Source organism: Lemur catta, chromosome 10 (genome assembly GCF_020740605.2).
Source record: "Lemur catta isolate mLemCat1 chromosome 10, mLemCat1.pri, whole genome shotgun sequence".
NCBI lineage: Eukaryota > Metazoa > Chordata > Mammalia > Primates > Lemuridae > Lemur > Lemur catta.
Genome location: NC_059137.1, coordinates 32699052 through 32713398, shown reverse-complemented (window position 1 = coordinate 32713398; position 14347 = coordinate 32699052). Strand labels below are relative to the sequence as shown.

At 36.7% G+C, this 14347-nt stretch overlaps 1 protein-coding gene and 1 pseudogene across 2 annotated transcripts in view; one reads left to right on the top strand and one right to left on the bottom strand.

Moving 5' to 3' along the window:
• TGFBR1 (transforming growth factor beta receptor 1) overlaps positions 1 to 14347 on the top strand; it is a 45973-nt gene that overhangs the window by 19549 nt on the left and 12077 nt on the right. Inside the window, exons 2-4 of one of the 2 annotated variants that reach the window (XM_045562182.1) lie at positions 3397 to 3642; positions 6430 to 6660; positions 12000 to 12230. In XM_045562182.1, coding sequence (XP_045418138.1) covers positions 3397 to 3642; positions 6430 to 6660; positions 12000 to 12230 — 708 coding nt within the window. Of the gene's footprint in view, positions 1 to 3396; positions 3643 to 6417; positions 6661 to 11999; positions 12231 to 14347 lie in introns of both variants that reach the window. The other variant, XM_045562181.1, reaches the window with a different exon arrangement.
• On the bottom strand, positions 8519 to 9121 carry LOC123645746 (annotated as a pseudogene).

The following is a 14347-nucleotide window of genomic DNA, read 5'->3' as shown; positions in this document are numbered from 1 at the left end:
ACCTCTGCAAGTTGTACTACAAAGATAGGACCCATATATAACACTTGGGTGTAATATTAATACAGTGCATATATGGTATTGGCTGTTTGGCTTTGGGCTTTTGAATGTGCCATGCCTATATTGGTGTATGCTCTGATGATTCAAGTTCTTTATATTTTTTACTCTTTCTATTACAATTGCTGTGAAACTTTTGCTCTATGTATATATAATGTTCTTTGAAGACATTTGGCCTGATCCTGAATGTTTATCCTTGTTTTTAGATTATCTTTGAAATGAAAATATTTTTTAGGAATTTGTAGACAACTCCTTGATTCCCCTTCCTTTCCTGATATATTTGTGATCTCTTGTTTGGGAAACAATGTTTTCGCAAATATTTTTCTGGTTGCAATCTGGGGCGGGGGTAGGGGTGGTGGGGTGGGTCCAGGATTCAAAGATGTGGAAAACAAAACAAATGTTGGCTCTTAAGGCGATGAAAGACACTTTAACAACAAACTGTAAATAGATTGATTTGTGCTGTTCTAAAGGTATGCAAAGAGGGCTATAGTACATATTGAAAGGAGCTCCCAGTTGTCAGAAGGGTAGGGGAGAGGTTTAGAAGCACATCAGGGGAAAGATGTTGTTTGAATGGGGTCTTAAAGGATAAGAGGCAGATAAGAGGATGGGTTTAAACTAGGCAGAGAGATAGTATGTATAAAGACCAAAGTCACAGAAGACGTGGTTATTATAATGGTGAGAATTATGTGGACTTGGATAGCATTTGTAATGTGAAAGGTAAATTGTAACCCAAAAGTAAAAGTCTTAATTATTAGACCAAATGTTTAATCGCTGTCTCCTGTACACCAGGGGAGCCATGGTGGTCTTAGAATTGGGAGAGTATTCATGGCAATATTTTTTATATATAGCAGTTACCACATTGTATTATAATGTTCTCCTTCACTAGTCTTTGAAGCTCTTCAAGGGTCGTGACCATCAGTTATTAATCTTTGTATACTAAGCTTTTGGTAGAATAACTGATAAAAGTAATGCTTAGAAAATATGGGTTGAATAACTAATCATGAGTAAAGAGGATTTAGGAGAGATTGATGACAATCTCTTGTGGTGGTGGTTTTAATCTTTTGTGATTCACAGACCCCTTTGTTAGTCCTGTTGAAAGCTATGAATCTTCTCCTTGAAAATGCAAATATATTCAGCATTCGGCCTGTGATTTTATGGGATTCATGTACCCCTGAAGCCAGTCCATGAATTCTTGATTCAGAATCCCTCCTTAGGAAATTATACCCAGAGAACTTATCACCAGAAAAATTATACCCAGAGAAATTATCACCATCAAACATCATCATGAATAACAACTGTCTCTTTTAACAGTCTTTAAATAGATTATGATGTGTCTCTTCCTTGTACTTTTCTTGAGTTCCCTTCTCCTTAGGAAGAGTTAAGTCAAACAGTTAGCTGAACTGTCTACGAAGAAAACATGTTTATAGTGATTAAGGTAAAGCTTTGCTGTAGAAATAACAGACAAGTGTGGTAATTAAGCCAGCAACCAAAAAGCAACTGCTTGAGGAGAATGTGACCTTCCTGAGTTTGAGTTTAGCAAGTGATTTGGGGGTCTCCAGGACCACCCTCAGGCTTGATGATTTGCTAGGAGTGACAGGACTCAGAAAAGCTGATATAGTTATGATTATGGTTTATTACAGCAAAAAGATACAGATTAAAATCAGCAAAAGGAAAAGGTACCTAGAGAAAGTCCAGGAGAAACCAGGTACAAATTTCTAGGTATCCTGTCCCAGTGGAGTAGCATAGATGGCTTTAATTCTCTCAACATGATATGTTGACATAATGGGTGAAGTGTTGTCAACCAGGGAAACTCACTTGGGCCTTGGTGTCCAGGATTTTTATTAGGGTCAGTTACATAGTTTTGCAGCATCTGCATGACTGGCTTCAGCTACTCAGACTCTACCCCTTCACGGCAATAATAGGTGTTCACTATAAAACATTTTTAGCATAAATTGTCTGATCAAACTGGGACCATGTGACTCAAGGCCTCAGGCATACAGAAACATTCTTATCAGGGAGAATGTTCTAGAGGCCCAGAGCTCATCTCCCGGGAACCAGACAAGGCCATTTCTGAAAATAGGACTTTCTTGGGAATGTGCAGGGTTTCAGCAACTCAGGGTTGCCGTTTCCTCTACAGCAAATTAGCTGTTCAAGGAGTTAGCTTTCTTCTGGCCTGCCTGTCTGCCTAGCCACTCCTTTTCTAGATACCATGGACCTCCCTGGTCTCATCCTAGATGGCCATTCCACATACCTAGACTCTTACTTTTCCCTTGCCAACAAGTAATTGGAAAGTTTGATAGGACTTAAGGACATGTCTGTGCTTTGCAACTTCATGAGACCCATGGTGAGATATAAGTACCCAGTCTATCATTCATTCAACAAGTAGTTTTTGAATGCTGCTCTGTATCAGACTTACTGCTAGATAGCAGATTTACAGAAATGATTAATACAAGTCTCTGGCCTCAAGGAGCTTACAGTTTCATAGACCAGAGAAAAACAAAAGTAGCAATTCTGGTAACCAGTATGTGCTTTGGGGATCACTTAACCTCACTGGAGAGCACGGTTGAGTGTGTGTTTACCTGTGTGTATGGGAAGGTGTTGGTGATAATTGCAAGGCTTCCTTCCCTAAAGAGGTTACTCCTAGAGTTGAGCCATAAAGATCAAGTAGATACAAGTGGATATGGAGCTAGTGTTTTCTCCAGTCATTTCTGTAGCTAGATTGCCTATGTGGTTGGAGCATATATGTGCTGATAATGGTGTAGTCTGGTTGGTTTCACTGAGAGAGTACCCCAATTCTAGCTGGAAGACACATGTCTTAGGGTTTGCACCAAGGGGAATAGAGAGTGTCTGGCTCACTACGAATTTATTTCTATTACTCCATTACTGTAAATCACTGAAATGTCATTCCCAGCTTAACAGTAATGGCTGGTAGTGTTTTCACACTTTGTTCCCCAATGGCGGAGTATATGGACGTATAGTTTTGGTGTGATAAAAACAAGTATAACCATTAAAAATTTATATGCACTTTGTTTGAAAGGAGAGGGCAAATACTTGCCTTACTACAATGAAATTGTATGTAACAAAAATTTTTCTATACTTGGAAGCAAAACATTTTTAGGAAAAAACCTGGGTCCAACTTTTTACCACATTTCCATAGGCTTCTACATGTATGTGGCTAGCAACAGAATTTGGAATTTCTAAGGGAAACAGTTATTTTTTGAACAGTGCATAGAAATTGTGTGATAATGGGATCGAGAGTGTATTGTTAGAATGAATGTTGGATATTTTCAAACTATTAACCTTGAGATTTTTTTCTAATAGAATCTTTTTCTCTTTTTCCAGCATTACAGTGTTTCTGCCACCTCTGTACAAAAGACAATTTTACTTGTGTGACAGATGGGCTCTGCTTTGTCTCTGTCACAGAGACCACAGACAAAGTTATACACAATAGCATGTGTATAGCTGAAATTGACCTAATTCCTCGAGACAGGCCATTTGTATGTGCACCTTCTTCAAAAACGGGGTCTGTTACTACAACATATTGCTGCAATCAGGACCATTGCAATAAAATAGAACTCCCAACTACTGGTAAGTTATTGTATAAGTTTTCTTTTTGTTTTTTTTTTCTCTCTATACTACAAGTAAAATTCTTGAAACCCTGACTATGATCTTAGAACTGGGAGGGATCATAGGTATCATCTAGCCTAACTTCTTTAGTTTAGAGGCAAGAAGTAACTTGTCCATAGTTATAGAGCTATAAGAATAGCTAAGATCCTGCCTCCAGGATATGTGTTGTTTGAGAAGGTGGTTCCAGGATAGAATTTCTCTGAGGTCTTTTATGCCTAAAAGGGTAGCCTCATAAAAGCAAATTCTAACAAAGCCCACAGCAGCACTGTGTCCTCAGAGTCCCCACTTTGTCCTCAGAGTGAATTTCTTCTTCCTTATGTAATGCTCCTACCTTTTAAAGCAGTCAACAGCCTTTTAATGGGCAAGGATTTAGAGTAGCACTAAACAGTCCAGATGTTTTCATTTTGTAATTTTACCTTGTTTATGATCTTTGTGTATAAATTAATTATACATGATTTCTAGATTTTTGTTCCTTCACCCATAGTTTACATTTTAAAATGTTCTGGCAGAGCCAGTCATTTGAAAACTTTGTAAACTCTTTCATTTTAAGGTTCTGGTTTAAGATGGAGCACACATCTTAAGTGTGAGCACATGTATTCAACTCTTTTACCACTTTCCCCAAATACCAAATTCCTACTGTAATAGGAGTAATCAATGGAATAGAAAAATGAGGGAAACCTGTATTAGGGCCAGTGGAATTAATGGAAGAATGCCTCCCACACGCTAACACTTGTGAGGAACTTCTGCAATTTATAGTACAGATGACACCAGACTAGCGAAGAATTGACTAACCATACAAGAAAGAAGTAAGTGAAAGGACTTCTCAAGAAATTCCACCAATACTTAAGATGAGGGATTGAGGATGAGGTTAGGCTATAGGGGCAACTCTCAGTTCTCTCTTAGGAAGCACCTGGGTTCAGTGCTCAGAGGAGCAGGCCACAGTGCTCACTTTCCCACTCAGAGTTGGTCCAGACCTCATGCTAATTAAGTAAGAAGTACCACCATAGCTCAGGGGAAAAGGGCCAGTTCTATGAGTTACAGAAGGTAGGCAGCCCTCCACCGTTCAGCATGGTAGTCAAGCTCCTCATGGTAAGGTTCTCTCAGACTATAAATTCTTGTGACTTTTATGAAGGCATCTGCAGTTCTAATATGGCAAAGAAAATGATAATTCCCATTTCCATTTTTGAGTTCGAAATATCTGAATAGACATACACAAAACCTTGTGAAGAAGTTACCTCATTTCTAATGCTAAACATACATAAACTTCTTATTTCCAGCTCCAGGATAAGCAAACAGTAAAAAATTAACAAGTGAAAAGACTCAGGGGTTCAAAAGAAGTACTCTGAACTGGATAAGTTAGAGTCAATGTCTTGTGAAATAGGTTTACCACATGTTCAGGAGGAACTTTCAGACAGTCCAACATCTATTTTCAGTTCATTATGAAATGCTTTCAGATGAAAAGCTCAATTGATGAATGTTTTTTAAAAATACAATATTGATAGTGAAACGCAGACTGGATGCTGGAATTTTATAGTCAAGTTTGAGACAAGCTTAAGGCGACACAAGCTTAAGAACTTGTGTTATAATTGTGTTCAGAGGAAAAGACAATTGGTGAGCAAGTTAAGAACTGTATAGGACAGATCTAGATGACCTAATACACTTATTATCAGAATTCCAGAAAAAGGCACAAGAGCAGAAAAAGAAGAATAACGGGCAAAACTAATGAAAAAATATTAACCCAAATACATATAATAAAAAGTATCAATTTTAAGAACAAAAAAATTATATAAGCATTTGGCAGACATAAATGCTGGTTACCTATAAAAAGCAAAAAAGTTCAGATTTTCTGCTTTAAGTATCAGGGGGCAATGGATTATTTATAACATATGTTGTCACTCAAAATAAGCCAAGATTTTTCATATACAAAGGCAATAGCCATCTTTCAGTAATTAAGTATTCAGTGTACAAGGATCCATATGGACTCTTCCTGAAAGAAATTACTGGAATTAGGATTCTGCATAAGAAATCAATCCAAATGGACATCTCAAGAATGGGAAAGATATGATATGAAAGAAATGTTGGTAAACAGTGAACCAGTAAGGCACAGGATGAATGTCAAAATAATTGTACTTAATGTGGTTCTAGAACAACACAAAATGTTAATTATTAAGAGATTATAAGTAAATAAATGATCTGGAATTAAAAGTCTAGGTGGTTAAAGAAGGAATAAAAAGTATATATGTGCAAACTCTATTAATAAAACAGAGGATATATTTTGCCTTAAAAAAATTGGTGGTGAGATATATATATACTTTTTCCTGCTATCAGCCTGTGCTGGCCTTGGAACAAGAAGACGAGCCAAAAGTACTTTAAAAAAAAAAAAGACTTTTCAGAAGATGTTAATGCGAGTGGTGCCAGATTATTGGTTCATTTGATAGTGACCTGAGGTGATAAATGGAGAGGGTGTTGGTGGTAGCTGGCCTTGTGATTTAGATGATGGCTGGAGAACACGGGAAGAATAAGTGGGTGCTGACAGAGCTGGTGATCTTAAAAAGAGGGCCAGTGGGAGGAGACTGAATGATTTACTTGTTCTGGATTTGAGTCCCTATGAGCTGTTGTAGTGAGGCTCTTAGACTAAGTGGTGACAGTGGCCAGCTGCAGAAATTGTGGAGGATTAGGAACCCGTGGGTGCCACCTACTATGTTTTTGTTGTTGCTGATGTTTATTTCACTTGAGGCCCTTTTTCAGTAAAGCCGTCACCTGGCCTTGGTCCTGTCGAACTGGCAGCTGTCATTGCTGGACCAGTCTGCTTCGTCTGCATCTCACTCATGTTGATGGTCTATATTTGCCATAACCGCACTGTCATTCACCATCGAGTGCCAAATGAAGAGGATCCTTCATTAGATCGCCCTTTTATTTCAGAGGGTACTACGTTAAAAGACTTAATTTATGATATGACAACATCGGGTTCTGGATCAGGTAATGTAATTCTTTCTCCTTTTTCTTAAGAAGTCTTAAAAATTAACTGTGGTATTTATTAGTTTGGTAAGCCAATTGGCTTAGTTTGTTAAAATTTGAGATAGTGTAAACAATATTCCAGGTTTGAGCATAATAAAGGTCTCTAAGCATGGTCTGTATTTGACTGTGGATAGTTTAGTATAGACAGATTGGAACTTACTTTTACTTTTTAAACAAGTCAGTAAGTCAACCCCATAGTTGTGTAAATTTCAAAGCATTCTCAGCTATATAATCTAATTTGCTTCTCGTGACTGTGTAAGGTAGAAAGGATAAGGACAATTATTCTCATATAGATGAGGCTGAAGTTCAAAGATGTTCAGTCTGCAACTACCCATTCTATTCAGGATTACTTAGCAGCTTTATTTTTATATTTAAAAGCAGGCATGAGACAAATGTGTTTGGAATTGTGAAGGTTATTTGCTTTTTTGACATTATATGAAATTGCTGTCTTTAGGCCTGTTTTCTTTTTTTTTATTACACTAATGAATTCTTAGTCATTTTCTCACTTCAGAAAAAAAAATCTAACCACCCTGTTATTTAATGTTTTGTGGGAGTCCATGGCCCCTGTGATGTTTGCTTTTCTCAGTTCTGTTTGTTGGATTTTATGGGAGCAGAAATAGACTGGCTAATTGCCAGAATCATCCCAAGGTGGATTTTGGCATAGCAGTGTTTCACGTTTAAACTGCAGGGGAATTTTACATTTTCTTGCATGTGGTTTGGAAAGATACTGAGAAAGGAACACCCTATCTCCTACATTTTTGGAATTTGATACTTGGCTAGGAGTCAATAGATCTAGATTCCAGTGCAAGCTTTGTCATTGATTGGCTATATGACCTTGGTTAAGCCATGTTTCCTCTTTGGGCTTCTGTTTCCTCATCAGAAGTGTGAAACAGATACTATTGATAATAATACTTAAAGTGGTTTGTTAGGACTTTTAACTGAGATGTACTATCCTTTGAAAAGTATTAATATAAGTCATCTTCAAATAAGGGCTAAATTCATAGAAAAAGTGAAGATTTGAAAACAATGAAAATTTCACTAATTTTATTATATAATCAAGTGATATTAAAGGAACACTAAAGCAGAAGTTATGACTGGGCAAGAATGTAACGCTGAAGCAAAAAATCATATGTGATACTAAAGAAAACTCATAGAATGACAATTGTCTATTTTAAGGAAATGAATATATATTGCTATGTATGCATATCTGTTCATTTATTTAGTATGAGAAACTGATTTCATTACCTGAAGTCTTCTGTAGACTTTGGCCATATGTAGTCAATAACTGAGCTCTGTTCTTGACTACTAGGGCACGTACAGGCTTGCAATGGAGCCTAGGTTTTTTAAGGCAACTTTAGGGACCCCTGAGATAGTTGTGGGAAGAAGGCAATGAGAGGTTGGACTTAGCTGGAGCAGCCTTAGTACTATGTGATAGTCTTTGGGCAGAAGTTGTGGAGAGAGATTACTTTAGGGCTTTCCTGGTGTTTCCCATTGATTCTGAGTTCAGATGATTTGCAAAGATTTAGCTCATTCCAGAAATTAGCCTGTTCCAAAACTATATAAGCAAGGACCAAAGTTACGGAAAATCAGGGTGGCTACAGATCATTTTGAATTAATCCCTTAGACCTGTTGTCTTGTCACCAAACTTAACAGCCAACAGCAAGGGAAATCAAAAGCAGCTCATGCCACTTGGTATATTGGAACAAGCCCATCTAAACGATTAAGAGAAATTGCTGTATGGATGACAATTAATTTCATTTCTTTTTCTTTTCCTTTCCTTTTCCTTGTTTCCTTCCTCCCTTCCTTCCTTCCAATATACTTTATTTAGTTGTTTTTGTTTACAACTGAAACTCTGGGAATTCAAAATTAACATCCTTGCCCGTGAGCTGCTTATAGACACCAGAAAAGGTTTCAACCTTGTGTTCCGCATTATTCTGCTGTGCTTTGTCCAAATGAACGTTCATGAGCCGGCTGCCACCCGGTTTCATGCAGATTCTCTTGCCCACAGTTTCACTTGGGAAGACCCAAGTCCTCAAGGATGACAGAGTGTATGCCTGTCAGAGTGTAGCTCCTGGGACACTTTTGCTTATTTTTTGTATGGCTTTTTCAAGTTGGCTTAGGTGGAATTCTCCTTTGAGTGATAAAGACAACATGGTTCCCACTGAACTTTTTCTCCAATTCATGTACTAGCCAGACTTGGATTTTCAGGAAAGATTTCGGTTGAAGAATGGGAACAAAGATTATGATAGCTTTCCTACCACCACCAATTTAGTTTCCTTGGCTGTTGTTAATTCAGCTCCTTGAGCTGAGCCTTGAAGTCTGAGTTCATGTCCAGCTCCAGAAGAGCCTAGGAAATGCTGGATTTGAACTCGTCTGGCTTCTCAACATTGGGTTTCATGATCTTGGCACTTAAACTGAACATGGCCTTCTTGCTGAGTGCTGGCTTAGGAAGAGGATTTCTGAATAAGAATATATTTGTTTACTTCTTAAATGTAGGTGTGAAATAAGAATGGAATTATTCTTTTTCCTTTTTATATACATTTCTAGATCCATCGGGGACCACCAGCTCTCTGTTGTCTGAAAGCTTTTCTCCCTCTTATGCCTTACCCTGCAAAAACTTGTCTATATTGCTTGCTAGCTCTGTGGTTTTGGGCAGTTAGCCGATGTCTTGTCCTTGAATTATTTCATCTTTAAAATGAAAGTGATGAACCCTGCCCTGTGGATTGTTGTGATTAGATTGTTGTAAAGTTCAGATGAGACAAGTGTTTGCATGAAAGCACACAGTAAATTGTAAAGTTACGTCCAAAGACAAGTGTTACTGTTATTGAACACATATTTGGAAGAAAAATCTGATATACAGTATTAATTTGCTGCATTGTACAAAAAAGCTTAGTTTAAGGCCCCCTTTCCCTATCATAGTTCATGTGTACTGAATTCCCTCTGAACTTATGCAGGCAGAAGCCATTTTCTGTTGAATGATAGCAGAAAATGCCATCTGTTTCCCTTCTATTCACTATAAAGCCTTAATGCCACCTTATGCATGGGACTTGTGCCTATGAATACATAAAATGTCTATCTATAATACCCTTTTTAGTTCTTTGATTTAATGAGGAAAAGGTAAAACTAAGCATTTCATGTTTTGAATCCACATGTTTATTACTCAACACCATGACCATAGTTAAGGAGTGCCCTATCTCTACCTCTCAAAGACTGTACTTTTAACAGGGAGGACAATGAAGAGCTGAGTTCTGGCATCTCCAACCCAAGTGTGTGAGTGTGTGCATGTGCATATGTGCCAGTTCTTGAAAGAGTGAGTCTCAGATTAGGCCAATGTTCATTATGTCTTGTGCACGCTTATGATTTCTTGTAATGTATGCGTGTTGTTCAGGTCTTATTTCCATTGTTCACTGCATGTGAAGCTGCTGGGACCCTGTTTCCCTGCTGGAGTTTTTTCTCAAGCAGTTCTAAAGGTACAGAAGAGTAAAGCACAGAATTCAGAGATCTATTAAAATAAATTAGGCCTACTTAATTTTGTCTTTAGAAGAAAATTACTTTTAAAAAATGTTCAACTATTCATGTGAGGTATGGTAACCCAATATAGAGAGTATGACAAATCTAGATTTGGTTTTTAATTTTAGTTCTGTGTCTAGAATCTAGTGGTAAAGGGGAAGACTGAAATTTCCCTTGTCCTATTAGCCTTTCTTGACCATACCACTTACATGAGTCCTGAACCTGTTAGACATTTTCAGACTTCCTGTTTGTGATGCCTCTTTCTTCTTTATTACCTGACTTTGTAACTTCCAAATTAATCTCCTGAAATTAACTCTTAAGTATACTTTTCAGTACATGGTATGGCCCTGTACAAGGCTTTAAGAAAAAATTAGTATATACAATAAACAACATGGTTAGGAATTGATTATTCATAGTACAGAAGAGTACCTTGATTTAAATAAACATTTGGAACAGATCTATTTTTAACTAGCAGTCTCCTTATAAGCAAAAAGTGTTGTTTATAATTAGATTGCTAACTACAGGAGGTAGGGAGGGTAGAGCTAGGGGAAGAAAGGATCCATTAGAGAATAAAGATGAAAAAGAAAAAGCTTCTGATCACTTTAAAGACTTAACATTTGGATTTATAAGCATTTCAAATGGAGGAACCAAAGAGAGCAGATAATTTGATTTACTGTCATTGGGTTAATTTGATCTAGCAAGCAGCTTGGAATGTAGATTATAAATTACACAGATTTATATGTACATAGATAGTATAAATAAAATACTAGTGTAGAACATGATGTACAATGACATTTTATTTGTTAGTGTCAGTATAATTTAAAATGATAGTTCCTTAGCAGATGGGGGATATGATATTAAGTGATTGTCTTGAATTTAGTGTCATTTTAATGTTGTAGGTAGTTATTAATAGTAAATCCTTTGAAATAAGTATGGCAATATTTTAAAATATGTATTTTGAAGTACGGCAAGTCAGTCAGTGAAAAAAAAAAACACAAGTGCCCCATTTCCAAGGTAAGTTACTTGGCATTGTTCTTTAAGACACTAGTATCGCCTATATTAACCATTTCCTAGCAAGTAAATTTTGTGCCTTGAAATAGTTTCTGTGATGATTTCTACTGATTTATTGAAAGTTAGGCCACAATTTATTTCTGTTTCTTGTGTCCACATCATTTTTTCTGCCCATCAGTAAGACATATTACCAGATTCATCTTTCTAAAATAAGATTTTTAAAATTATCTCCCCCCGTCCCCATTCATGGTCCCTTTTTTTCAGAAATCTTTAGTGGTTCCTCTTTTACCTAAAGCTCTCATTGGTGGTTATTTTGAGCTTGGTATGAGCACTCTTCATCTTCTGGTGATAGCTTACCTTCCCTGTCACTGCTTTGCCACATATATCCTCTCTGAATATCAAAACTTGTTCCCTAAACATGTATCCTTCATTTCCGTCTTCAGCCTTTGCTTGCATATTCCCCCTGCCTAACCACCTTACTTCCTTCTCTTCTTTGGCCCTATCCCTTCTGTAAAGAATAGTCAAAATTCAACTTACTTTACAAAGCCACTTTTACCCTCTAGACAGGAGTTTCTGGATTCTCTTCATATATTTATTATCTTATTTTCCTTTTTTCATTAATTATTTTATTGCAAATGCAGTCTGTATCTCCCCAGTGAGATTGTAAGATATCATAGGTAATAATACCTTTCTGGATCACTCTCTAGTGCCTATTATGGTGTTGAAACACGTAATATTGTTGATTGATTGTGTTGAATATGATTTATTTTTATCTTTAGGTTTACCATTACTTGTTCAGAGAACAATTGCGAGAACTATTGTGTTACAAGAAAGCATTGGCAAAGGTCGATTTGGAGAAGTTTGGCGAGGAAAGTGGCGGGGAGAAGAAGTTGCTGTTAAGATATTCTCCTCCAGAGAAGAGCGCTCGTGGTTCCGTGAGGCAGAGATTTATCAAACTGTAATGTTACGTCATGAAAACATCCTGGGATTTATAGCAGCAGACAATAAGGGTTGGTGACATTTGCTTGTATAACAAGATCTATTTAAGCCTTTTCAAAGATGTAGCTACTAAACATCAGCAAATTCAAAGAGAAAAAGATGTTTGTCATATAAATTAGACCCATTAAGTCAAATACAGTATTTTAGAAACTTTTCAAAACAGAAACTTCTTTAAGATTTTCTTTACTCTTGGCAACATGTTCCTGAATCTCTAATTGTTTTATAAAATGTAAACATTATCTTTTCTAGCTTGGCCAGACCTGTGGTCATCTTTTTCCTCCTTTCCCCTTCCATTTTCTTCAGCAGTATTTATTTCTTCAAAATATTAACAGTGTTAATCTCAGTTGGTGATTATGGGTGATTTTTATGGTTTTCTTTTTGTTTCTCTGTATTTTCAAAGTTATATACAACAAGCATGTATTGCTTCTTTATTTTTTAACTTTTATTTATAGAACATTTACAATATGCTGGAAAGTAGAGAATTAGTATAATATTCCTCCATCATCTGGCTTCAATAATTATCAGCTCACTGCCAGTTATAATTGATCTCTGATCCCACCTACTCTGCCTCAACTCCATTATTTGAAGCCAGTCCCAGATAACATATCTTTTTATCCATAAACAATTTTAATTCGTATCTTTAAATGATGAGGAAACTTTTATGAAACAATCATACTAACATTGCCGATTTTTAAAATGTCATCAGATAACCAGTCAGGTTCAAATTTTTGCAATTGTCTCCTATTTTTTTAAAACAATTCTTTATTCAAATTAGGATTTCAAGTCCACACACTGCATTTCGTTGATATTTCTCTTACATCCCTTAAAATCTTTAGATTCCCCCCTCTATCTTTTTTTCCTTCTTGTAGTTTATTTGTTGAAGAGACTGGATTGTTTGTCTTTGTAGGGCTTATCACATTCTCAGTTTTGCTGATTGAATTCCCATGGTGTCTCTTAACTAGCTCCTCTGTATTTTCTCAAAACTGTTAGATTTAGAGGCTGAATCTGATTGAAGTTTTATTGGTTTTCCCCGGAATACATATTAGGGATATTGTATACTTCCTATTGCATCACATCATGGGGTCTATAATGTTTATGACAAGAGCAGTGATGGGTGTAGGCAGCTGTTATTAGTGGCTACTAACAATTCAGTATTACTTAATTTAAAAACAAAACAAACAAAAGCAGTAATCAGCCTAACCAAAGCCTTAGTTCTCATTTTATCTGCCTTCGACACCATTTAGCTCCTCCCCCAACTCTTAAAATAACCTTTATTATCTTGTATGACCCTAGACTTTCTTTGTTTCTTCGTATTTCTTAATAGTTGTCTTTTTTTTTTCTTTCAAACTCTTACTCTTCTTATTGATTCATTTGAAGGCTTTAATTCTACAAATAGGAATTGCTCCATTAAAGAACTTAACTACATTCATGGTTCTAAACTCTACTATAGTGAGGCTTTGAAATCTGCATTTTGAAGCTTAAACCTCACCCAGGGTCTGTTTGTACCATGTTCCAAATTGCAAACACACAGGCACAAAATGCTAGTGTTGCTGTGCCCTGAACTTTCTCCAACCAAGCTGATGCTGTCATCTGGTGGTCACCACAGGAACTAGCTGACCCTACTGGCTTTTTCCTACCCACTATGGACTTTTTTCTGAACCTAACTCTACACCCCAATTCCCTTTTCCTTTATCTTCATCCTCCTGATTTAGTGAATTCCACCTCAGACAGCCCTTTATATGCACAGCCCCTCATATAACCTTCCTTGTCAGTAACCTCAGAAGCTTTCCCTTTCTTCCATCTTCCTGTCTTCTGCTGTAGTTCTTGTATTTGTGAACCTCTCAAAATTCAGCCATGGTTAAAAGGCCTGCAAATTAGCTATATAAGGGAAAAGAAAAGGTACAAATTTGGACAGAATCAGTTCATAAAGTTTATGAAGAACAAGTTAACAAAGAACTGGTATGAATCTCCAAGGCCTTTTGAAAGTACCCAGAAGTCCTTTCCAGAATCTTCTGAAAAGTTCCTATCTCCTTTCTTAATCACTTCTAATGAGTTGCTTTTCTTCAAGTAACAGCCTTCAAAATATAGAATTGTTTTATATCAATTTGGGGTTTTTATCTTTTGTTTC